Genomic DNA, 24,190 nt, shown 5'->3' on the forward strand with positions numbered 1-24,190 from the left:
AACAGATAGATGGCAGGTAGTTGATAATTGTGGTACTCTTTCAACGTGGAAAAAAATAACATGTGGGGTCCCTCAGGGGTCAATATTGGGCCCACTGTTGTTCTTAATGTATGTGAATGATATGGAATCTGCATTGAGTTGTAAACTGCTCCTTTATGCCGATGATTCTGCTATAGTTGTATCTGATAAAAGTGTCGCCAATATACAAAATGTATTGTCAAAAGAATTAAAATCTATTAATTCTTGGTTATTAGATAATAGATTGTCATTGCATCTAGGCAAAACGTATTCAATTCTATTTGGATCTAAACGTAAACTCAGAAATCAACAAGAATTGAAAGTTACATGCAATGATTATATAATCACAAACAAACCTACAGTAAGTTATCTAGGACTTGAACTCGATAACAATCTAACTGGAGATTATATAGGTAAATCAGTTATAAAGAAAGTAAACTCAAGGGTAAAATTTTTATATAGAAATAGAAAGTACTTAACTTTCAGAGATCTTAAGTTACTAGCAAATAGTTTGGTGTTATGCCTTTATGATTATGCTTGTAGCGTGTGGTACTCTGGATTAAAAAAAACATTAAAAGTTAAATTGCAAACTGCACAAAATAAGACGGTCAGATGTATTCTTGGTCTTGAACCAAGGGATCACATTGGGGCTAATGAATTAAACAAACTGAATTGGCTCCCAGTAGACTTAAGAGTTAAACAGATAAAACTTTGTCACATGTATCGTATTATTAATGGATTAAGCCCTACGTTTATGAATGATGGTATTAGTAGAGCAAATGTAATTCACCAGTACAATACTAGATTTGCAACTCAATCAATTTATAGACCATATATAGGTAACCACTCCCAAACAACCTTTGTTAACACGGCAATAACGTCATGGAATCACCTGCCAAAATTGATACAGTGTTCAGAAACCATCAATCAATTCAAAAGAAATATCAGGAAACATCTCAAAGAGGTTATGCTTGAAAGATTATAATTTATATTTATATTGTTACTACATGTGTTATTGTTTATTGTAAATGTTTATTCTTATGGTGTTTTTATCCTTAAGGGCCACAATGGAAATAAGTTTGACCTTTGGTTACTTTTTTGTGTTACCCTGAATTCATTCTTTGTATTTTTTTTATGTTGTGTTATTTTATGAATTCGAATAAAGAAATGAAAAAAAAATGTAATCAGGTTACTTATGTTTTGGCATGTTATAAATTTTAGAATCTATTATTATCATCTGGTCGGCGCTGCACTGCTGGCTGCCGTGGGGCCGTAGAGTGCCTAATCCAAATTTCCTCAGTTTCCAGTTAAGTTTAAAAACTAGTATTAACGTTTACCTTTACAATTTTTTAGGAGCCGTAGATCTTGATGCAATAGACAATGAATTTGACCGTGTAGCATTGGAAGGGATGATCAACAATTTTGGACAGACACCTTGCCAGCTCTTGCGTGAACCTCATCCACCTCGGTTCACTCTAGAGGAAGCCGCAAGAAAGACACTGAAGACTCAACAAGGTGTACTGAATCTCTTCAATCATCTAAGTGAATTGAAGGCTTTCTTTGTTGAGGTCAGTTCTATCAGTCATTTATCTGACATAAAGCAAGTTTGTTTCTCTATAGTCTGTTAAAATCTTCAGGCAATCCAAATTAAGTAAAGAGCCCAATCATTTATGGGTTTGAATGTCTGAAAGTTGATTACTTAAAAAAATGTCATGGTGTTTTAATTCTGTTTCTGTTCTAGAATTTTGTTTTGCTTTTCAGTATTTATTAATTCCTCTTTCCAGCTCTTCATACATTCTCTTTCCTCTTCTTTCCCCTTACTATCTTTGTTCCTACTATCATTTCACTGTTTTTGTTCTTTTAATTTTTTTCCATTCTCATTGAACAAAATAATTTATCATTTTATATATCTGTACAGGCATCTGCAACTGATAGTGAGCCACTGGTGTATGTTAATGTGCCTAGAACTCAAGCAAGATCATTTATACAACATGGCATGCCAGACAACATGGTATTATTATTATTATTATTATTATTCTAACAGTTTTTAGTGAGTAGACAGTTGAATGGTATGCAAAATAATGAATGTTTTTTAGTGCAATGGTACAAATAATTTCAAGAGGTGAAAGATGAAATGTTATATTTTCACGCATCCACATCTTTCAAGGTTTTACAGTGACAATAATCTTTATCTTCGTACTTTATTTTCTTACAGATAACAGTTAGTGAGCGAGGTATTATGGGAGTTCATGGTTGGTTACCTTACGATAAATATGTTTCATATTTCTTCACATTTGACAGGGATCCATCACTCCTGAATGCCAAGTAAGTTAAATTGTGTAATATTACGTAAATTTATATATAGATAATATAATAAAAGCAAACTTGTACTATTTAATTTAACTTTGTACTTCTTGTACATCTTTGGCAACTTGACTATATATTTGTTTTATGAATTTCAAATGCAGAAATAATAATTCATATTTTGTAATAAAACAAACAAACTTTTGTTGATTTAGGACAAGAAAGATGGTGGGTGGTCCATTCTCTCCAGGATTCAAAATCACCTCTAATCTCTTTGTGACCAGTCACGACTCAAAGCTCCTCTTTTCTGGTGGTCATTGGGATGGCAGTCTCCGAGCACTCAGTGTGTCAAAGGGCAAACTGGTGACCCATGTTATTCGTCATATAGGTACATATTTTTGTGTTCATTTTCAGTGTCATTAGGATTTTTTAGTGTTTCAGAACTACATACGTGGTGTACTGCAAACTTTATGTATTAAATTATTTAAAAAAAGTTGTAGTAAGGCCATGTAAAAAAAAAATTGTTGATCGTCCTTTTTTTTAAAAAAAGGCAGGAGGGAGGGAGGCTTTTTTTTTTTTATAAAAAAGCAGCAAAGCATCATGAAAGTGTAACGATTCGACAAAATGTTGAAATGTTGCTGAACTTCGGCGGTAAGCTTTTGTTCCAATTGCTTGCGCCTGCCATCAGTACAACAAATGCACTAGGCCTAGCATTTTGGGGCATCGTAATTTCGGGAACTGTAGGTGTTTGGACAAACTTAATGAACGAACCTAGTTTATCCACGATGTCACTCAGCTTAGACTGGGCCGATACTTTGATCATACCATCTCCCTTTCCGGGCTTCCTATCGCTGGCGTACACTGTAGGCAACGTAGGCCTATCGCCCACGACGGATTCACTGTCAAACTTCCCTGTGTACAATTCAACATACAACTCTGATAATGTTACATCAGCCGTGACTTCGCAGCCAAACCAATCTTTAATCGGCGAACTACTACCCTCGTGGGTAATAGAAAGTACCACAAAAGGCATTTAAGCTGCGTAAATACGTATCAATAAAGATCTATTGTTCACAAATCACGTGTAAAAAGAACCCACGCTGTACAGCAGGCCAGCAGGCCAGCGAAAAGAATAAACAAATAAAGCTGGATACCCGTATCTTGCACATGCGCATATTGATACTATCGATAGAGGGCCAGATAAACGCGATGAATTTCTGAATTTTGCGATCGCGACGACTGATCTGAGGTTTAAAAACGGGATTTTCGCCCGGATTTTCACGGTTAAAAAAAAAAAAAAATGAGGCGGACCAATTTTCGATGTCAGGCGAGGACGATCAACAACCTTTTTTTTTTACATGGCCTAAGTCATGTCTTGGGTCCATTCATAGTCGCTGTACCGATAGACAATTACATCAGTACTTCTATGAATGGATGACAAGAACGTTAGTTAATCATACCCAGTACCATTTTGATTTTACAATAAATCGAAAAAACACCTTACAACATTTCACTCTACTTTATCTTTTTCATATTAATGTAATCTCAATTGATTATATTTTACATAAATACACCTGTTTACATGTTCTTATGTTCTGTCGATTTGCTTATATAAATGTTGTTTTTGACAGATATTGTAACCTGCCTAGCTTTAGATCACTGTGGAACTCACCTGATTACTGGCTCACGTGACACAACTTGCATGATTTGGGAGGTCACATTTCAGGTCATATATTATTTTTAAATGAATTGACATAATATGAATTTGGATGCCAAAGCAAATATAGTAGTTGATACTACCCACAGTTTTTGTATTATTATTAGAAATACATTGAAATCCTTTTTTGAAGCACTGATGGATTCCCACTTGTGATTATGCAGTACGGAACTTTGCGTTGATTCTGTACGTCACTGCACTGCGTTGATACGTCGCTAGAGTGAGCTACGCTTGAGAGAATTACTCTACACATCGCTTTTTTTCACATTTGTTTTCTTGCTTTTATAGGGAATCATGGCAAGTGGACTGAACAATAAACCAATACAAGTACTGTATGGTCATGATGATGAGGTGACTCATGTGGCTATAAGTACTGAGTTAGACATGGCTGTGTCAGCTGCAAAGGTTAGTACAGTAGTGTTGTTGATCTTGAATCATGTTACTTGTCAATACCTAATTATTAGTCAAAACTATTATACAAATAATTAATGTTTATGAATGCAGTAGTACAAATAATTTTATGAGGTGAAAATAGAACAAATTGTCATCTTTCACTGATTGAAATTATTTGTTTCATTGCACGAATACAAACATTCATTATTTGTTTTATAGTACATCTACTTTAACAAGAGGCTAAAATATTCAAAAAAGCAGCACTCCAACTTTGGATGCAAAGTAGTAACATTTATAGACGGCACATACTACAAATATGATCAGTCAAGCCTAGAATTTTGTCGTGCTTGTGGTTGCTCACTGTGTAACAAAAGTGAACATGCAAAACAAATAAAGTACTTGCATATAACGACATTGCACTCTTGATGACATAACTAAGAGTTCAATCGAATATTTATTGAATATCATGTGACCTATAATCCTCCAATCAAATGACAAGTGTGTGATAAAAAGCCACCAATAACTATATACCCTGTCACAGACTGTTTATTTATATTTTATTTAATAATAATATTGAATAGCAACAATTTGTTATTTTTATTTATGTTTTGTATAATTGTTGTCTTTCAGGACGGTATTGTGATCATCCACACTGTACGCAAAGGGCATTACATTCGAACTCTGCAACCTGAATGTCAACAAGGGCTTAGGCTGTACATCCCAAGACTAGCCATCTCTGAAGAAGGTCATATCGTACTACACTCCCAGCAGTTAAAAGGCAACAAACCAGTGACGGTAATACTTAGCTTTACTCTTTAAATTTAAATGTGAATGTGATACAGTACAGAGCCGTAGCCATGTTGTTGTTGTTGTTGTTGAGATGTGGTGCGGTTGTTGGTCAGGTGGTGGTCAAGTTGACAAAGTGTTATTTGTTTTTTAGGAGTTATCCAGTTTGCATGTTTACTCAATAAATGGTAAACAACTGTGGAGTCAAGATAATGTTGGTAACTTAACAGACATTAAGATCAACAACAACCATCTTTTGACTGGGGATCAAAAAGGAGTGTTCAAGATCTGGGACACATTTCGGTATGATTTTTCATTTATTTGATTTTTTGATTTTTTTGTTATGTCTATAGGGTCCTCACGAAACAAGGTTCTGCCCTCTAGTTTGTAGTCCTATCAACAGTTTATATATTTTCTTGTTTGATTTAAATCAACTTATGTTTAAATTATTACTTTCATTTTTACTGTTTATAAATAATTTTAATGCATCTCTATTCAGATGACACCTCTATTCAGGGGACCTGTTATTAAGGGGACACTTTAATTTGATACAAGTAAGAGGCAATATATGTACCCTTATTGGGTATTGAAGTGTCCCTTAAAAAAGACACTGAATAAAGAAGAGTACAAAAAGTAAAAAGGACTGAAAATGCATAAAAAGTACTGTATAAAAAAGTACAATAAAAAGATTAAATGGTCACCAATTCCATTCAATCAATCAATCAATCAATCGTTCGATTTATATAGCGCCATTCCAACATTCATTGCTCATGGCGCTGTAGAAAAAATCAGAAAAGGTGAGTTTTGAGTAGTGACTTAAAGTGACTCAATAATGATGTGTTTAATGTTCAAGGGTAGGTGGTTCCAGAGCCTAGGTCCAGCAACACTGAAAGTTCGATCTCCCCAACTATGTTTGCTCCTCGGAATGTCCAGTAGCACCTGATGACTAGATCTTAGTTCTCGCTTTCCCTTCTTGACTGTCAACAATTCTGAGAGATATTTTGGAGCGCAGCAGCTATTTAGGCATCGGAACACCAGCAGCAGGATCTTAAATTTAACATGTGACTCCATGGGTAGCCAATTTAACTCTTTGAAAAATGGTTTGACGTGATCATACTTTTTGGCACACATCACCAAGCGAGCTGCCCAATTTTGCACCTTCTGGAGAGTCCGCAACTGCTTCTTTAGCAGACCATACAGCAGGGAATTTTCCATATCAAGCCGACTGGTAACAATCTGCTCTGTTGCACAATGGTTAAATTACCAATAGGAGTATTCCTTAACAGCAGTGGTTTGCAGTATAATTATAAATTTGAGTGTACTTGTTGATGAATAACTTGTTTTATAACCTTTTTGTAGGCTGAAGGTGCTAGCAACGATTCCTTTGAATGTACCAATCCAGTGTCTGTCTCTAGCCCCAAAGAGCAGTCACATCTTTGTTGGATTACGTGATGGCAAGCTTATCATACTAGGTGTTGGAAATCCAAATGAGATAAGGAAGAACTCAAAATCAAAACAACTTGGCACTGCAGACTAGAACTAGTTTTTAATCAAGATGTTTGTAACCTGTGAAAACGATACAGTTGTTTTCTTAACTGATTCATTAAAAAATGTATTATCACACATTACAGCTATTAATTTTGTGACATACAGAACCTTATGCAAATGAGGTAATTGCAAATAAGGTCATTGCAAATGGTTTGTAGATCCAACTAGCAACATTGTTTCCATGTTGTGACCTCTAACCTACTTAATTTTAAGATTCCCTGAATAGGAATTTGATATTCATACTGTGCTAGTTCAAAATGTGTATGAAACTCATATTGATTGTTAGGTTATTGTCTGAACACCTTGGCAAAGTGAATTAATTAACCTACTGAAATGTTAGGTTTCTCATTGTAAAGTCTTTGGGCCTAATCATGTTAAAATCGAGAGCTGGCTGTATATTTAATCAGGTAATGTTATATTTCCTACATTGAATATGAGAATGTCTTTTTTTCAATATCAATTTTAATATCGTGTATTTACTCATTGTATACCAAATTTTTAATTTTTAAAAATGCATTTGATAAAAATAAAAGCATTATATATATATAATTTTTTAGGCCATGGCTCTAAATTTCTATTTCAGGAAGTGCCTTTAGCCAAAGAAACCATCTACTCATGTGTACTTTGTTAAGTTTATAGAAAATGTGGATAGGCCTAGTAGTTTATACTGTAAACAATACATGATGCAAAATATGTAAAATTGACCAAAAGGCTTCAATAATAATAAACATAATAGGTGATCCGCTAGCGTGGTAGATCACCAGAAAAAAGAATTGCTAATCAAATTTTAAAAACATTTTTATATTTACAGTATAAGCAAGATGGGCTTTTGTCAATTGCTAACCTTGTGTTATGAGCAATTTCATAAGTGTATGTTCCCTTACACATTATTTCTGGTTCTAATTTCAGATTCTGTTTTAGTCTGTACATTTTGTTTAACCCTAGTTGTTCATTATCTGTCAATTTCTCAATGACATATACTGTATAAGCACATTCAATGAATGTAAATCAAAATTGTCTAGACAACTGTGTATAAAATGAAACATGTACCGTGAACTGTAACATCACTGCTGTAGTTTATCATGTATTTCACAGAAAATATTATTACTTAGACAATTGATATAAGTTTAATGTGAACTTGGCTACATACCTTGAAGTTAGATGCCAATTTAAAAAAAAAAGAGATACATATATTTTTTATTATATCTAGATTTTCAAAGTATAATAATACGCAGAGCTATATTTTCAAATTCTAACAATATAATTAAATTCCTTATATTTTACTTGCAAATCCAGCTTAAATATTTTTTTTAAGTAGATTACTTTATTGTATTTAAGCAATAATTTAAATGTATTTGTATACATTTCTTTCATTTTAAATATGATAGTTAGCAAAGGTCTTGTTTCCGAAAAAAAGTACCTTTGGATTGGTTTTTAAATTTAAATAAATTTACTATACCTATTAAAGCTTGTTATACTTTGTGTCCACTGGGACCACAGATGAAAGCACTGTCTGTACTAAATTTGATTATTTCATGTTTAACTTTTAATGCTTATGTTTTTAATCTTAATGAAAGGAATAAAACCAAATTTAGTATACAGGTATATATAAAACAAATTTAGAAATATATGATAGATTATTGCATTCTACCAATGAAATTAAATGTATGTTAAATATTAAATTTGATTAAATCAATATTATAATAATTCTTTAATCATTATGAATAAAAGAAGTATATTAAATAAATACTTTATTGTAGTCCTACTACTTAAATTAGTTTGTAGTAATATAGTTGTTATATAAAGTATATTATATTGTTGACAAGCTCATTGTTGACTTTCTATAGTTAAAATTACCAGTACTTATTATTCAGTGGTGTAAACACAGGGAACAAAGGCCCCAGATTTAGCACTCATAAGGGGCCCTCGACAATTGCACTGATGCTGCTCATGCTCTATGGCACCTCAAAATATTGATCCCCTGTGTTTAGCCAGTGAGTGCTCATATAGCTGTTACGCAACTGTTATTAGTTGCTTTTTTACTGCTCTGCAAAATTGTATGTACTCTGGGAAGTTACTCTCCCTTGCTTTATCTTTATATTTTTTTAACAATATTAATTATATACTACTTACAGACTGTAGCCTCTTATTCAATGTGAGAAGTTACTGCAGTTTGTTCTGCAAAGGGAAATCCCACAGACCTGCTTTTTTTAATAAGAGGAGGAGCGTTTGATCAGCTCCAACCCATCGAATATTATACCATTACAATTTCAACAAATTTTGCAACAAATTTTGCAATTATTTTAATATTTAGCTAGAAATAATTCTGTATTCCTCTGTATAACTTTTTTTCATTAATTATTTGTTTGTATAAATATTTACTTAACTGTTTATTTTTGATTATGCTATCAATTTATGTTTGCAATTTTACAACAAAAAAAGGAATTATAAAGAAATGATTCTAACTTTAAAAATGTATGTGCAATGAAAAATAAGATGCTTATATTTGTTACTAATAAAACAGATGTCAATAAATATGTAATTGTATAAATGATGGTCTCACGTTTTGTATTAAATTAATATTATTAATATTTAAATTTACATGTAGTACAGACATTTACACAGGTTTGATGATTTTTGCTGTAAAAGGAAAGAAAATTAATTTAAATGAAATAAAATCATCAGCAAAATATATTTTGAGATTCACACGAAGATATGTTTTGAGGACTTGTGTGATCATAGTAACTTTCTATTGTATGCATGATTTGATATAGAGATGTTTTGTAAAAACATAGCCGGCCATGTATGGTTATCTCTTTTAAAATAAGAACAATTTTATTGGGGCTCTCTCAGTCTCCAGAGCCATATATATAAAGACTTTATTTTTTGTTGAATTTTATTTTATCTTTGAATTTTTTTTTATGTTTAAAATCATGTTCGCAGTAACTTTATAATTTTTCTATTATTTTAACTAAATCCTTTAAACAAATTGATTGTTTTGATATTAAATTCGATAGTTAAAGCCTTTTGAACGTTATACATTTTCAAAACAAAAGACTCCATACTCCACATAGGAATAGTTGGACACAAACGTGACTTCTACTCAATTTGAAGTCACAACTCTTTATATTATGGCTCGCTCTGCTGCTGCTCGTCTCAGCTGTCTAGCGCCCTCTCCAGTTGTTGCCCAGGGGGCTTGGCAGGGCAGTTCATTCACAAAAAAAAGCTGGAGCTCTTGCTAAATATTTGTATAATTTGGTGTTTTTAATAAGGGTAAGATATTGTTTTGTTTATTTAAAAAGCATATACATTATGCAAATAATATATGATTATTTTGTTGACGGTAGTTCGTTAAAGACCAAACCAAATGCAGAATAAGTAAGCTAGGCCTGGATGAGCTATACAGCCTTCTTGTTGGTCGTCTGCAGACGACGATCTGCTAGTAATACTAATAGAGGAGGAGGAAGAGGATAGGGGTGGGCTAGGCTAAGACCTAGCAATATATGTGTGTGTATAGTATACAGTTTCAAATGCTCATCTCTTGATGTTGTTATGATGTAGGCCTTGTAATAATATAATATAAACAAAAATAGAAATGTCAACACAAATTTTTGCATGAAGTGAAAAGGAGGATACACAATCACAGGTTGACAAAGCCTATTATTAATAATAATATTAATTATAAAGGAAGACGGCTGGGACAAGGGCCTATTCAATCAAACCACACATAGGCCTAGTCATAGGAGTATACAGTTATTATTAGGCCTACTCCATCCATGTTATGCACAATTTAAAATGTGCAAGGGCTTACTTGCGCAATTTCAATTTGAATACAAAATAGCATGAAATGTAGTAGTAGTAGGCATAAAAAGAAGAAGCCCCCGGCACTCAAGATCCTGTCACATTACCTCGCAGCGTTCTGCTCATCATAATGGCTTCTCTTAAATTTTTTAAATTTGCTGTTTAATTATAGGAAATCCTTGCGCAATTTAAAATTGTTTAAATTGTGCATAACACATACACCATACAGTACTAATACTACTACAGTAGGCTAGGTACTACTGCTTTACAGTAGCTCTAGCCAGGCCTCTGTAGCCTTCTGTACTACAGTATGTTTGGCGAATCCGGTACATGCCCTGATAGCGGTACTGCTATCGGTACTGTTGTACCGGATTCTCCGAACCATGACTCGTATGACTACTGTACCTTTATAAACAGACCTTTAAAGAAAATGCATCATGCCACTTAGAATGTAAATATTGCAAACAAAGATCATTCCATCCCAAACTTACCTCAAACCTGGTGTTTGTGAACATTATTGAAACAGATGCTACACTACCCTTTGCACATGGATATATTCTGCATATAGCCTACTGTACAGTACAATAGAAAGTCTAAGAACCTTCATGACACATACCTACCTGTGTATACAATATAACTGCAGTACTGTACTGTATCTGATTAGAATCCTCTTTTACTTTCTTGGAACTGAAACTGGGTTCCTCTGTACAGTAGTACTGTAGCATTTCTTGGACAACTATTAAGTGCGTTACCATTCTATTATCTAAGGAATCTTATTAAGTATCATACAGTCATTCATTCATTAACAATATCCATTGATTATTATAGCCATTCTGATTATTACGTCATAATTATCCTGTTATATTGATATTTATTTTTTCTGGATTTATTTGTACTAAAAATGCTGGTAGATGTTTGTAACATTATTCATATTTGTTTTGCATAATATTATTATTATTTCAATTTTTACTGTTTGAATATTTAGGGTTATAAGGGTACCAGCCAATTGTAGAATTACAATGTAAAAAAACCTAATTATATTTTATAAACAAACATAAAATTCCAAAAAAATGTAAATTGTCACTGTGAGCTGTCATCTGATTGGTAGAGTGGAGTAGAGGTTAATGCGCTTGAGAATAGCCATTTGTACAGTACTTTAGTCTTGCATTATTTTATCCTGGTATTTAAATATTAGTGAGAATTCTATACTAAATATCCTGGTACAGTAAATAGACTACTATTTTGTAAAGTATAGTCGGATGGAAGACCTTCAAAATGTCAACACGCAGCAGAAATGTCAAAGGTACTGTTTTGTTTTTATTATTAATTAGGGCATTGCTAGCTTGTTTTTTAACATCATTACCTTACCGCGGCTCTATCATCCCCTGTCGGGTGTACAGTAGCCCTCTTCAAGCCTCTACTGTACCATTTGTTTCTGTTCTGTGCTGTCCTAGCCCAAGTTGTACTGTACCTGTATAAGGTACAGTATGACATCATCTCTCCTATGTTTTGGTCTTTCTCTTCTTCTTTTGCCGATTCTCGGCTGCCATTCTGTCAATCTTTTGGCCCATCTGTAGTTGTTCTAGATGAGATGACGGTAGATCACCATATACTTGTAAACAGACTTAAAGATAACTATGGGGTAATAGGAAATGCTAGTAACTGGATTAAAACATACGTCGAAGACAGATATTGTAAAGTCACTTTAAATGGATCTGAATCAAGTAAATTTCATCTTAGCTCTGGTGTCCCACAAGGGTCCACAATTAGTCCCCCACTTTTTACCACTTACATTAAACCTATTGCTGACATTATTAAGTCTTATGGGATACTTTTTCATCTACAGATGCAGATGACACTCAATTGTATACCAGCTTTAACCCTAAAGTGCCAGGGGATCTCGAAGTTGCCATTTATAGAATTACTAAATGTATTAATGATCTTAGTATTTATAAACTTAATGAATCAAAAACAGAGATATTAGTTTTAACTCCACCAAGAGTCGACATTAGTAATAGAAATATTCAACTGAATATTGGTGAAATTATTGTTAAACCCTCCAACACAGTTAGAAATCTTGGTGTGGTGTTTGATGTTTTTCTTCGTATGACACCCCACATTGATAATGTCTGCCGTACTGTAAATTTTTTCTTAAGGGCATTGCGTAGAATAAGAAATTGTTTAGACAAAAAAACGTGTACCGAGGCTTTGAGGTCACTAATTCTATCCAGGTTAGATTATTGTAACTCACTATTTGTTGGAATGTCCAAACATAATGTTTCGAGATTAAAAAAGCTTCAGAACCGGGCTGCCAGGTTAATTTACCAAATACCTATGTTTGTTAGTTCTAGACCTCTGCTTTATGAATTGCATTAGCTACCTGTTGAAAGTAGAATCACTTTTAAAGTGTTACTTCATGTCTACAATTGTATAAATAATAATGCGCCCTGTTATCTGAGCAATCTCTTACGGGTGTATAGATGTGCTAAGAGAGGCCTGAGGTCCGAGATAGATCACACTAGATTGGATCACTGTCTCAAAAAGCTGACCTCTGGAAATAATACTTTCTCAAAATTTGAACCGGTGATGTGGAACAAACTCCCGTCTGTGATCCGGGAACAAACCACGGTTTTAAAATTTAAAAAAGCCCTCAAAACACATCTATTTCCTATGAAGTGACTCATTGTTGGGTCTGCTGATGTAAAGCGCTTTGATCATTTTATACTAATTTGGAAAAGCGCTATATAAATAAAATAATAATAATAATAATAATAATGATGAGAAACTCAACAGTTCTTTTCAGAAGTAACATACTGTACGTAGTGTACCACAAACTAATTTCAAAATTTTTTTGTTATGACAATATGACATACCCTTAGTAACTATCAATAATGATGAAATCACAATTTTTCTTATTTTACTGTATTCTTGCTTAAGTACTTTATTTACAAAGGAAGTTAAAGCAAATCTGTAAGGTTTCCTCGCATAGTGCACATTTTAGTGGATGGTTTTGGTCCATGCATGCAATATTGAGTTGAAATATGTATTGTTGACATTAAGCATTTTAAATTAGGGAGAAAGATATACTGTAAGTTCCACAATAAAACAACACGTAAGGCACAAAACTAAACTGCTCAAACCATGCGCAAACCTCAAAAACCCTTCAAAACCCCCTTCACAAACATCCTCCAAATGGCTAATTATTAGTTCTATCATGAATAGGACTAGTACTTAGCTCTCTGCAAAAATAAGCTTTATCATATTTTCACCCAGGTTTGATCTAGTATTCACATTCAGAAATTTATAAATATACATTTATCAAGATTTATGCTATATAATATAAGTATACTTAATATCAATGTTTTTATACATTTATTTGAATTGATGAATAATTTTGTTTCTCAAACTTAATTATGTATGTTTCCTTGTTGGAATTTTGTAAAATGCTACTACAGTAATTAGCTTCGGTACTATAAACTCTCATATATAATCTTTTGAATTTATTAGCAGAATGAACGACCAAATAGCTTTCATATCATTAGTAAGAGGTACAGTATGACCTATTTATAGTCTGCACATTTGTGAAGGTGACTTTGAGAATATACAGTACTATGCAGGTACTATTTTGTGTGCATTCGGACACTGATGAGCTAAATAAACCGTGTAAGGGATCTCAACCATCGTTTTGTCTGCAATGCCCAAAGATACATAGATTTCAATACTGATAACAAGAAGTCTCCTTATTAAAGTAATCGCATTAACACAGCTATAGTTTGTCTTTCTTCATTGACCTTCAAGCCTACAGACTTACTTCCTAAAAATTACTACCATTTTTTAGTTACAATAATTATTAATTTTTTCTTTAAACATAAATGAATAGATTATAATATTTAAAACTAGAAATGCCTTATTAAATTGATTAGCATGTAATGTAGTAATGTATGCTTGCATAGTAACCTAAAGAGGTAACATAACTATTCATATTGAAAAGTACATTGTATAAAAACACAAATAAAAGAAATTAATTAATTAAAATGAGCCATTGTACAATATGGGTTGCTAGTGTAGTAAAAGTAAATTACTCTTTAGCATTTAAAAATACTATTTGATAGAAAAAATGTAAAATTTAACTGTAATTTTGTATACAGACATGTGCAATGCAGTAGATATAGTTTCGTCTATAAAGTCTGATAACAAATAATTATAACTAGATATTAATGTTAATTCTGTTTACATGACCCGGAAATGTTGTGATAGAATTATTTGGCATTTGATAAGATTTGTGGGTTTGGCCTATATTCAAAAGATACAGTAGAGTTGTTAAAATATAAAATTGTTAATCACACAGTAAAGGAAAGTGGGTGGGTACACTGTAGGGAGTTTAAAGCTTTCCTCAATGGATACTGCACTGCAACTTATTACTATTCAAAATTTATAATTTAAATAATGTAAATAATAATAAAGTAAATAAATAAAAATAATCTTGTACTGTATTGTATTCATTGTATTCTTTTGAAAAGAAAGAAATAGAATGGATTGTAACTGGCCGTTATGGGTGCTCTACAATCACATGTTAATTGAATTGACCAGTCAGTTGTATCATTCACACAGTAGTTTTTAAAGTCCACACTTTTGGAGACCGTAAACATTTTCTTTTTTTTACTATGTTGTGTTCAACATTTGTGATTATATATTCTATTTGATAGATACCAATGCAGATGAGTCTTCACACTAATATCAGTAATTTATTAAAGTTCATTGGAAAAGACATTTCTTGAGCTTTTTATTCTTAATCTAAAGCTCTGTTTACACTATCAAACTAGTTTGACAAAAATAAATGTGATGTTCTTAAATATGGTAGTGATATGCCCAAATATGGTAGTGATAAGACATCATCATGTCCATATATAAGCACATCACATTTTTTTGTCACATAAAGTTTTATAATGTTGACAGAGCTTAAAGATGTATTGTCCCTTTGTCAAATTCCAAAAAAAATAAGAATAAAAAGATTTTGAAAAAAAGTGGGTCATTTTGAAGTATCATAATAGTTATTAACTTTCACCAAAAATTAGTCGAAAAAAAAAAATTTTAACTGAAAAACATATCTTATAACGCAATGCGCTTATTTGGCTACTCTGTATGCATAATCATAAAATTTCCTCGCAATCTGTGTGAAAACACCCTCTCAACAGTGACGAGTTGTAAACAATCCTAATTAGCACCATGCATAATGTATACTCATGGTTTGAAATCTTTGTTTACTTTCGCTCGCGACTATTTTCCAGACGAAATGTAATCAAATTAATTTAGCTGTTAATTACGTAAAAATTGTTGTTTTTGGCTCGAATTTTCGACTTAAAGTGAATAACTTTAATATTACTTTGATATGGCCAATTAAAATTTAGTATATTTTGACCTTCATTTTTTGTGTTTCAATGGACAATACATCTTTAAGGGGAAGGTAAATTAAATCCAACAAAATACAATTCATAATTTTTCAGGATTAAAGGGTCTTTCACACCTGTTCCGGCACGATTCCGGTCCGGCGCTGGAAAATCCAATCGAACGCCAATGTTTCGTTTTCACGCGGCTACGCACATATCGATTGGCGCATAGCCGCATGAAAACGAAACATTGATGTTCGATTCGCCGTGCCGGAACAGGTGTGAAAGACCCTTAATACTGTTCGACATGCAGGAATGGCCATGTTGTGTAACATGTATTGTTGACCTCATACCAAAAATGATTAGTCAATATGGTCAATGTTAATTGTTATTAATCATGCGTACAGTACAGTAAGATAAAAGCATTTGCTAATACAATTGAACTTTGCATTGTAAACAAACTAATTGAAAATAATGTACTGTACTACAGTATTTAGAAATAGATTAAAAATGATAGTAATAATAACTACTGTATAGTTATCAAAAACAGATTGCAAGTTGTAGTATTTCCACTTTGCATCTGAATGAGTTGGGATCTGTTTTGATATTTTATTTTTCCTGGATTTACAGTATTCAAAGTACTTTAAGCACTTACTATTCTATACAACGTACTTAGATCAGGTCTGAATCATGATCATTATAGTAGACTGTACACTACTTGTGTTGTTAAGTACTTTATTGTCCGCACCCTGCATGCATCCTGTTGTTTTTACACTTCTGTATTCTTGTGTTTTTGTGCATAATTATTAGATTATAGTAGCTTTATTATTTAAATACATATAAAATGCTAACTTGCAAGTCATTGGAAAGCCATGGCATATTTGAGGCAGAACTGTAAATTCACAGTACAATTATTTAGTCAATAACTGGTTAATAAAGTACAGTAATTGTTGATACTTTTTAACTTTTCAGAATACAGAGTATTGTAGACCCATGTTTTAGAGTTACATTTCTATCCCATGTACAGTAGGCTAAATTTGGACGTAAGACTTCAGTAAATCCATTGGTCCTATTGAGATAACTTTGTTTGTCTTTAATCAAATGTGAAAAATAAGGCGATTCTAATAATTGTTATGTTAATGCAATCCTAGTACATAATTCAACATCCTTACTTAAAACAACTTTCATACTCAGGCTCCCTGGGAATATAAGGTAATAGTATACAAATAATGAATGTTTATGAGTGTAATGGTACAAATAATGGCACGAGGTGAATGATGAAAGGTTATATCAACGAGGCAACGCCGAGTTGATATAACCTTTCATCATTCACCAAGTGCCATTATTTGTACTATTACACGAATACAAAACATTCATTATTTGTTTTATATAACATCTAAATAAATTCTAGTTATTTGAATCAAATAAAAGGTAGCCCTAGCCAAAGCTTACTAGGCTACATTTCATTCACACACATTGATTAAAAACAGTAACATTTGGTTTTTAATAATTTTATATTGAATGTTATATTTATGGATTTCGTAAAAACACCTACTTTTGTGTTAATTATGTCAACAAACGACCAAACAATCCTAGGCCTATCAAGGCTAAAACGCCTAGGCTAGGCCTAGCCTAATACTAGCATGACCTAGGCTAGACCTAGTAGCCTAGTACTAGCTTGGCTGAAAGGCAAAACTTCGACAGACAATTGGAACTTATCTAAGCTAATTATGGTTTTTCCAACAATTCCACGTCTTGTAGGGATGTCCCCATTAATTAATCAAAATCCTAAAAACGATCTAAAGCTAATTTAAATGCCTTTTTGAATGAAATTAGTACATAATGTCCAAATCGTACACAATATCTGCTGCTGTTGCATATCTCGCGGCGGTGTTTACAAATGAAACTGAGACCAGACGACGACAGGTGGCGCTGTTGTATTTCACAGTACAGAGCCATATCATAGGATAATTGTGTACAGTACTAGATTTTTTTTCATCCGCGAGACGTTTTTTTTTTCGTACACAAAAATGTTTCAAAAAGTACTATTAAACGATCGTTTAATAGTGCGTACTATTGCACGCCATGTGACCCACAATCGTCCAAATCAAATGACAGGAATTTATTTAGGTGTTATATAATACTACATAGTAATATCCTGGGAATAAATTGATATCTTTACAAATCTACTGTAGAATCAAAACCTAGCATAGTAAATATTAATGTTGTATTGTTGCATAAATTATCTTGATATTTTCCACAATTTTGACATTTTAAACTGATTGAGTAATGCAGCACTATCTGTCATTCATTGGTTTATACAATTTGTTGATAAATGTTAGTAAATCTTTTTCCATTAAACTTACTGGGTGGTAGTATATATTTGCTTTGCTGTCATAAACATTACACTTCTTGCAGTATGCAATTGTCAAATTTAGTTCAGTAACTCAAGAACATTTGAAAGTATGCAAAAGAAACACAACCTGTACATACAAGTACAAAAAAAATAGTATACAAATAATGAATGTTTATTAGTGGAATGGTACAAATAATTTCATGAGGTGAAAGTTGCCTCGTGAAAATGGAATTGCAAATTATCTCAAATTGAATAGTACACACAGGATATCTGTCTCAATAAATCAAACTAAACAAGAAGGAAAGACGAATTAGATAATAAAACAATTACATGTTAATAAAATATTTATAGCTCTGCTTTGGAGGCAATATTATTGATACTGGTGTCAGATACTGAGTATGGTTATAATACTTAGCAAAGTATAAAATAAACCCATGATTGGCTTCTTTCCAGGTTACTGTAAGTGTAAATAAGTCAATCTTTGGTTGCATTGGTCATGTACTGTAAGGCTTACCTATACAATATGCCTTTCTTGTTTATGAAATATGCAATATGCTTTTTCCTGTATTGTACACTAACAATTATTTGTTGGTCTTGTATATTGTTCTTACAAGTTACAGTAGCAGCCTTCGTCAATCTTTTATTTTTTATTTTTCAGGTGCCCTTCTTGGCAATCAACAAAGCAAGATGGCTGAAGCGCATCAGGCAGTAGCCTTCCAGTTTACTGTCACGGGTGAGGGTATTGATGTTAGTTTAAACCATGAAGCATTGAAAGCAGTTTATGATAGCAGTAAAAGATCTTGGAAGAAACGGTTAAGCAGATTTAGAGTATGGCCATTTATAATTATATTACTATTTATTATTTTACACTGATGATAAGCTCACCCAAATATTCAATTTCTTTATTAATATGCCCATCCCGCAAATTTTATGTTGTTCAAGTACAGTAGGGCTCCCTTGGTACCTGACCAATTTGCCGACTTTTAGATTGCCGACTCCCTCCCAGTTTGCGGACTCCAGTTTGCCGAATCCCAATTTGCCGAATCCCAATTTGCCGAATCCCAATTTGCAGACTAGCTATGTAAATGGGTGTATCACATAGCCTAGTCGGCACGCGAAAAACCCACATTGCTGACAATAATACAACTATTACAAATTGTATTTTAATCAATGGTCTCTATTGCCTAAGATATGCATAATTGTTATGTTGACAAATAGTTTATTTTTACAGTAAGGGCATACAAAGCAAGATAACTGATAACAAAGGAATAGGTTTAAATAAGATACAGTCATTTTACCATGGATATACCATTGTGTACATAAATAATTCAAAGCTGATTCAGTAAATAACAATCTGTCTTATATACCAACTTCTGCATTGTTAAGCAAATTAGGGAATTCACCCCTTTACCAAATATATTAATAAACTATTTAGTGTCTTCTATGTATGGGGTACAAACTGAGTTTTTATTATTTAATAGTTAACCTGTTTTTTTTTGTATGCATAATTATATTAGAAGTTTGAGCATTCAAATTTAATAGTCAATGCTCAGAAAAAAAGCTGTTAGTTTAGCCCACAATTGCCCATTGTGTGTTATATGGACCAGTTAATTTCTATGGGCACCAATATAAGTATTTTAGCTCTTTTTTCTGAAACACAACTGAATTGTCTAAAGTGTAATGGCAGTATAAAGCCTACAGTTACTGATATCTGTAATCTACAGTATCTTGTTTAAGTTCCGGTATTTATCGCATACTACACTTCACTATTACTTAGTTTGTTTACTATTATTTCCTATCTAAAACATACACAGTTGAGTTGTGGTAAACCAAACCACAACAAAAAAATTATTATCTAGTATAAATTTGATATTGTGGTTGCGGTTACTGTACTGTACACGCTACAGTAAAACCTATTAAATACAGTAAATATTTGCGATAAATTTGAATAAGAAAAAATAGTATATTGTTTTAATCATTTTTGAGTACAGTAACTGCCCAGAATTGTTTTTTTTTTATTATCTGTAATTTTGTTTTGTCTACCTCTCCCTTCCTGCACATACACTGACAGAAAAGCCAGTGTTTTGTCAACACAAGGGTTACATTTTATTAATTAGTTTTAATTAGTTAATTACTACAGTATTGTATTTTTCGATAGAAATTACTTCCTGTTTTTTTTTTAAATCTGTAGTTCCTTTGTTTAAATAATAAAATCCATTAATTAACCTACTTTATATTCTAGACGCCTTTCTATTATGGAGGCTATAGGTAAATATCAAAGTTCCACATACAGTCTAAACCATCTCGTCACTTTCTTTGTGAGAGATAAGGCTTTATTTATTTTGTGAACATTATAATTTATTAGTGAAGTGACGCAGTATGTTAATATTAAATCTAAATTGAGCGGCAATGAAGATTATTTGCGTAAAGTCTTCTTTTTTTTTCAATGACAAGGGAAATGATTCATATTGCTTTTATGACTGGATTCCTACCAGTAGGCCTACCTTAATTTTACCCTCCAGTAAAATTGGTGTTTTATAGGAGTTTCCGGCTGAAATAGAACGTTTTATAATCGACAAAATAATAGGAACTAAGAATAGACAAAAATTCTCCAATATTGTTCCAGTATGGTTGTAAATGGACATTTATATTTTACCTGAACAATACTACCCCAGTCATTTTTTTTAGATCAAACGCGTATGGAAACATACTCCCAATACAGTACCTAGACAATCCTTTACTCTTTTTGAATTTAATTTTTATTTCAATCAAGTTTTTTATGCAATATGAATTTTATGTAGACCAACAGCCTAACATCCAAAATATGCTTAAACTACAGTAAAATAATAGATGTTATTTTCTGTTTGTAGAACCATCTAGTAACCACAACATACCCAGCAAGTCCAGCATCATGGCTTGCAGTTGTAAGCGTTGTATTGGCTGTCAGTTTGGCTAGGATCGACCCTTCTATGGGTTTGATTGCTACAGTACGTGAATATCTACCATTGTAAGTATATTATACGATTTAGAATCAAAATTAACAAGCTAAAGACACTATTTAGATAATAATAAGTAGTCTTATGTAGCGTCTAATACATTGTTTCTATGCGCTTTATACAACAATCATCCAATACTGTTAATGGAGCGATGCATTCTGTATCTTACAGTACAGTACACATAATTTCTATGTTTTTTCTTAAACAAATGATAATAAATGATACTTGACTTGACATTGTCTATGTCTCAATGATGTATATTATACAGTAGTATAATATACATCAACAAACTTGACTGGCCTAGGTAAAGTACACCTCTACTAAACTGTTATCTGGTGTATTGTTGTTAGTTATCGGAAATGTTTTGATTTTGATAAAACTCAACCTACTTGGATAATCTACTTATAAGAAGGTCACATTGAACATTTTGTCTGGCCAAGTTTCGAATCTATAACATTTCGCTTTTACACTACATATCAATTCACTGTCACCTATACATTTTATCATTGGGATATTTTTTTCCCATGTTAAAAGGTATGGGTGCGTTATCTAAGGCCATGTTTCCACAGAATAATTAATTAATCAATAAAACTTCCTGTGGAAACAGGGTTTAACCAATTTCGCTCAAGAAAAATTAACCGATAATTATCTCATTTAAATCAGATAATTATCAGTTATTTTGTATATACTATATTTCATTATTAAAAAAGAGAGGTAAAATAAAGATATTTCATATTTATTACTCTTTTTACATTACAGAGGCTCATATCTTGACACTGGTACCAGTAGCTACATGTCCACTATAGTGTTTGCCACAATACTCTGGTTGGTTGGCATTTACTCCATGAGATACATGTTAAAGTTTGTACTATCGTATCGTAGGTTTATGTATGAACCAAGAGGAAAGTCTTCACTACTTACCAAAATATGGGTGGTCAGTATTTGTGATGTTTTGTATGATAGAATGACCGTTATTGACAAAAACATAAACACAACAAAAACATGGCCACAAAGTAAGTGGCAGGAAACACAAAAGGGAACTAAATCCTTAAGGCTAATCCTTATGGCCAATTGGTACATGATATTTTTATGTGAAAAAAAAATAAATAAAAGACTGATATATATATATATATATTCAGCATCAACAGTTGATACACCACTATAGTAAATCTTAACCATGTCATTTAAACCAAGTCTCATAACTTTTAAGGCTTAGGTAGTAGCCTTGTTACCTTTAATTTTTATGAACATTCATATATAGATTTTGTTTATGTCTTTTTTACAGATTTGTTTGAAGGTGTTTTGTACTCGTAAGCCTCAGCTGTACAGCTACCAGGCCACACTACCCAATCTACCTCTGCCTTCTATTGATGATACCTTACGAAGGGTTTGTCAACTTATTTTTTTTTTTAAACAATATAGCACTAATAATAAACAATGCCTTTATTGACACTGTATAAATAATTTGATAAAACTCTCTCAACCTACTTTGATAATCTATTTATAAGAAGGTCACATTGAACATTTTGTCTGGCCAAGTTTCGCATCTATAACATTTCGCTTTTACACTATGTCAATTCACTGTCACCTATACATTTTATCATTGAGATCTTTTATTCCATGATAAAATGTATGGAAAGGAATCACACACCATGTAATTTAAACCAAGTCTCTTAACTTTTGAGGCTTAGGTAGTAATATTAATATTTTAAGAAAATTTAAATTAAATATTTTAGTATACAGCATCCTTATATAGATTTTCATTGACACTGTATAAATAATGAAAACGAAAATTGGGAAAATTATGAGGGGCCCAAACCCCCTCATTTAGTACCTAATTCTCGGTGCTGTATCTCCACCTATTATCCCATTATCAGCATCTCATGTGTATCACATGTTGTGTATGTACAGTATCATGTAAGGTTAGGTCTATCTATCTATAAATTACTATAGGCGATACATGTGGAACACATGTGATACATGTGGAACACATGTGATACATGTTGTATTACGTTTGCATTTTGATGATACTGAAGAATTGTAGATACAAATGTATTCTGAAAACTCCATTTTACAGAATACATTTTAGATATTGATTTTAGACCTTTTAAATGTAAGATAATTCTGGTTTTAGAAAAGTTGTCTGAAAGAATTTTATTTTTATTTATGCTTAAAAAAATGAGTCGCTCTCAACAACCCTTCAAGTATTGTAAAGATATCTACAGTATGTAAAAGAGATTTGCTATGTATACCTGTAGCAATATCTAATCTAACTGATTATATTTCTTTTTAGTATTTACGATCAGTGCGTCCATTTATGGATGATGAAAAGTACAACAAAATGGAACGCCTCGCTACTGACTTCAAACAGAACCTTGGGATGCGATTACAAAGATACTTGTACCTCAAATGGTGGTCCTCGTCAAACTATGTCAGTGATTGGTGGGAGGAATATGTCTACCTTAGAGGGCGCTCTGCACTCATGGTTAACAGCAATTATTATGGCCTTGTGAGTTTCATAAATAAAGTTTACAATTTATTGTTGAGAGCCTAGGTACCGAATCTGTCTTAGAAAAGGGTATAGCTGAAGCTGAATAAGACTGTTATTTCAAATTTTGATATACATTTTTCCATCGTAATATTTTTTTTAATTTGTTATTTTTTTCATTATTTTGCAAATTAATTATTTTTACCATAGATCATGTAAATAAAGTGTTATCTCATAAATTAATTGTGCTGGTAATCCAAACCAGCATCATTATCTGGATACCATGTCAATTAATGTATATAATCTACGCTCACGCTAAGGTCAAATTTGCTTTCGCAAAATTTGTAAAGCTTGGTATTTAGGAATACCCGAAGGAAAATAGCGATTCACAAAATA

The 24,190-nt window shown here is 32.4% G+C and overlaps 2 protein-coding genes across 3 annotated transcripts in view; both read left to right on the forward strand.

The window, feature by feature from the left end:
• The window catches only part of LOC140040614 (neurobeachin-like protein 1), a 59,553-nt gene extending 50,266 nt beyond the window's left edge, over positions 1-9,287 (forward strand). Inside the window, exons 39-47 of the mRNA XM_072086678.1 lie at positions 1,372-1,586; positions 1,937-2,029; positions 2,234-2,343; positions 2,538-2,710; positions 3,954-4,048; positions 4,328-4,444; positions 5,063-5,227; positions 5,373-5,521; positions 6,578-9,287. Of these exons, the coding sequence (XP_071942779.1) occupies positions 1,372-1,586; positions 1,937-2,029; positions 2,234-2,343; positions 2,538-2,710; positions 3,954-4,048; positions 4,328-4,444; positions 5,063-5,227; positions 5,373-5,521; positions 6,578-6,755 (1,295 nt within the window). The 3' untranslated portion in view covers positions 6,756-9,287. The remainder of the gene's footprint in view (positions 1-1,371; positions 1,587-1,936; positions 2,030-2,233; positions 2,344-2,537; positions 2,711-3,953; positions 4,049-4,327; positions 4,445-5,062; positions 5,228-5,372; positions 5,522-6,577) is intronic.
• A 667-nt stretch (positions 9,288-9,954) lies between these two features.
• Positions 9,955-24,190, forward strand: part of LOC140040618 (carnitine O-palmitoyltransferase 1, liver isoform-like) — a 31,321-nt gene continuing 17,085 nt past the window's right edge. For both annotated transcript variants that reach the window (XM_072086682.1, XM_072086683.1), the window contains exons 1-6: positions 9,955-10,039; positions 18,969-19,138; positions 21,181-21,317; positions 22,066-22,240; positions 22,592-22,693; positions 23,600-23,815. In XM_072086682.1, the coding sequence (XP_071942783.1) occupies positions 18,998-19,138; positions 21,181-21,317; positions 22,066-22,240; positions 22,592-22,693; positions 23,600-23,815 (771 nt within the window). In that variant the 5' untranslated portion in view covers positions 9,955-10,039; positions 18,969-18,997. The remainder of the gene's footprint in view (positions 10,040-18,968; positions 19,139-21,180; positions 21,318-22,065; positions 22,241-22,591; positions 22,694-23,599; positions 23,816-24,190) is intronic.

The sequence above is a fragment of the Antedon mediterranea genome, chromosome 2 (assembly GCF_964355755.1).
Source record: "Antedon mediterranea chromosome 2, ecAntMedi1.1, whole genome shotgun sequence".
Taxonomy (NCBI): Eukaryota; Metazoa; Echinodermata; class Crinoidea; order Comatulida; family Antedonidae; genus Antedon; species Antedon mediterranea.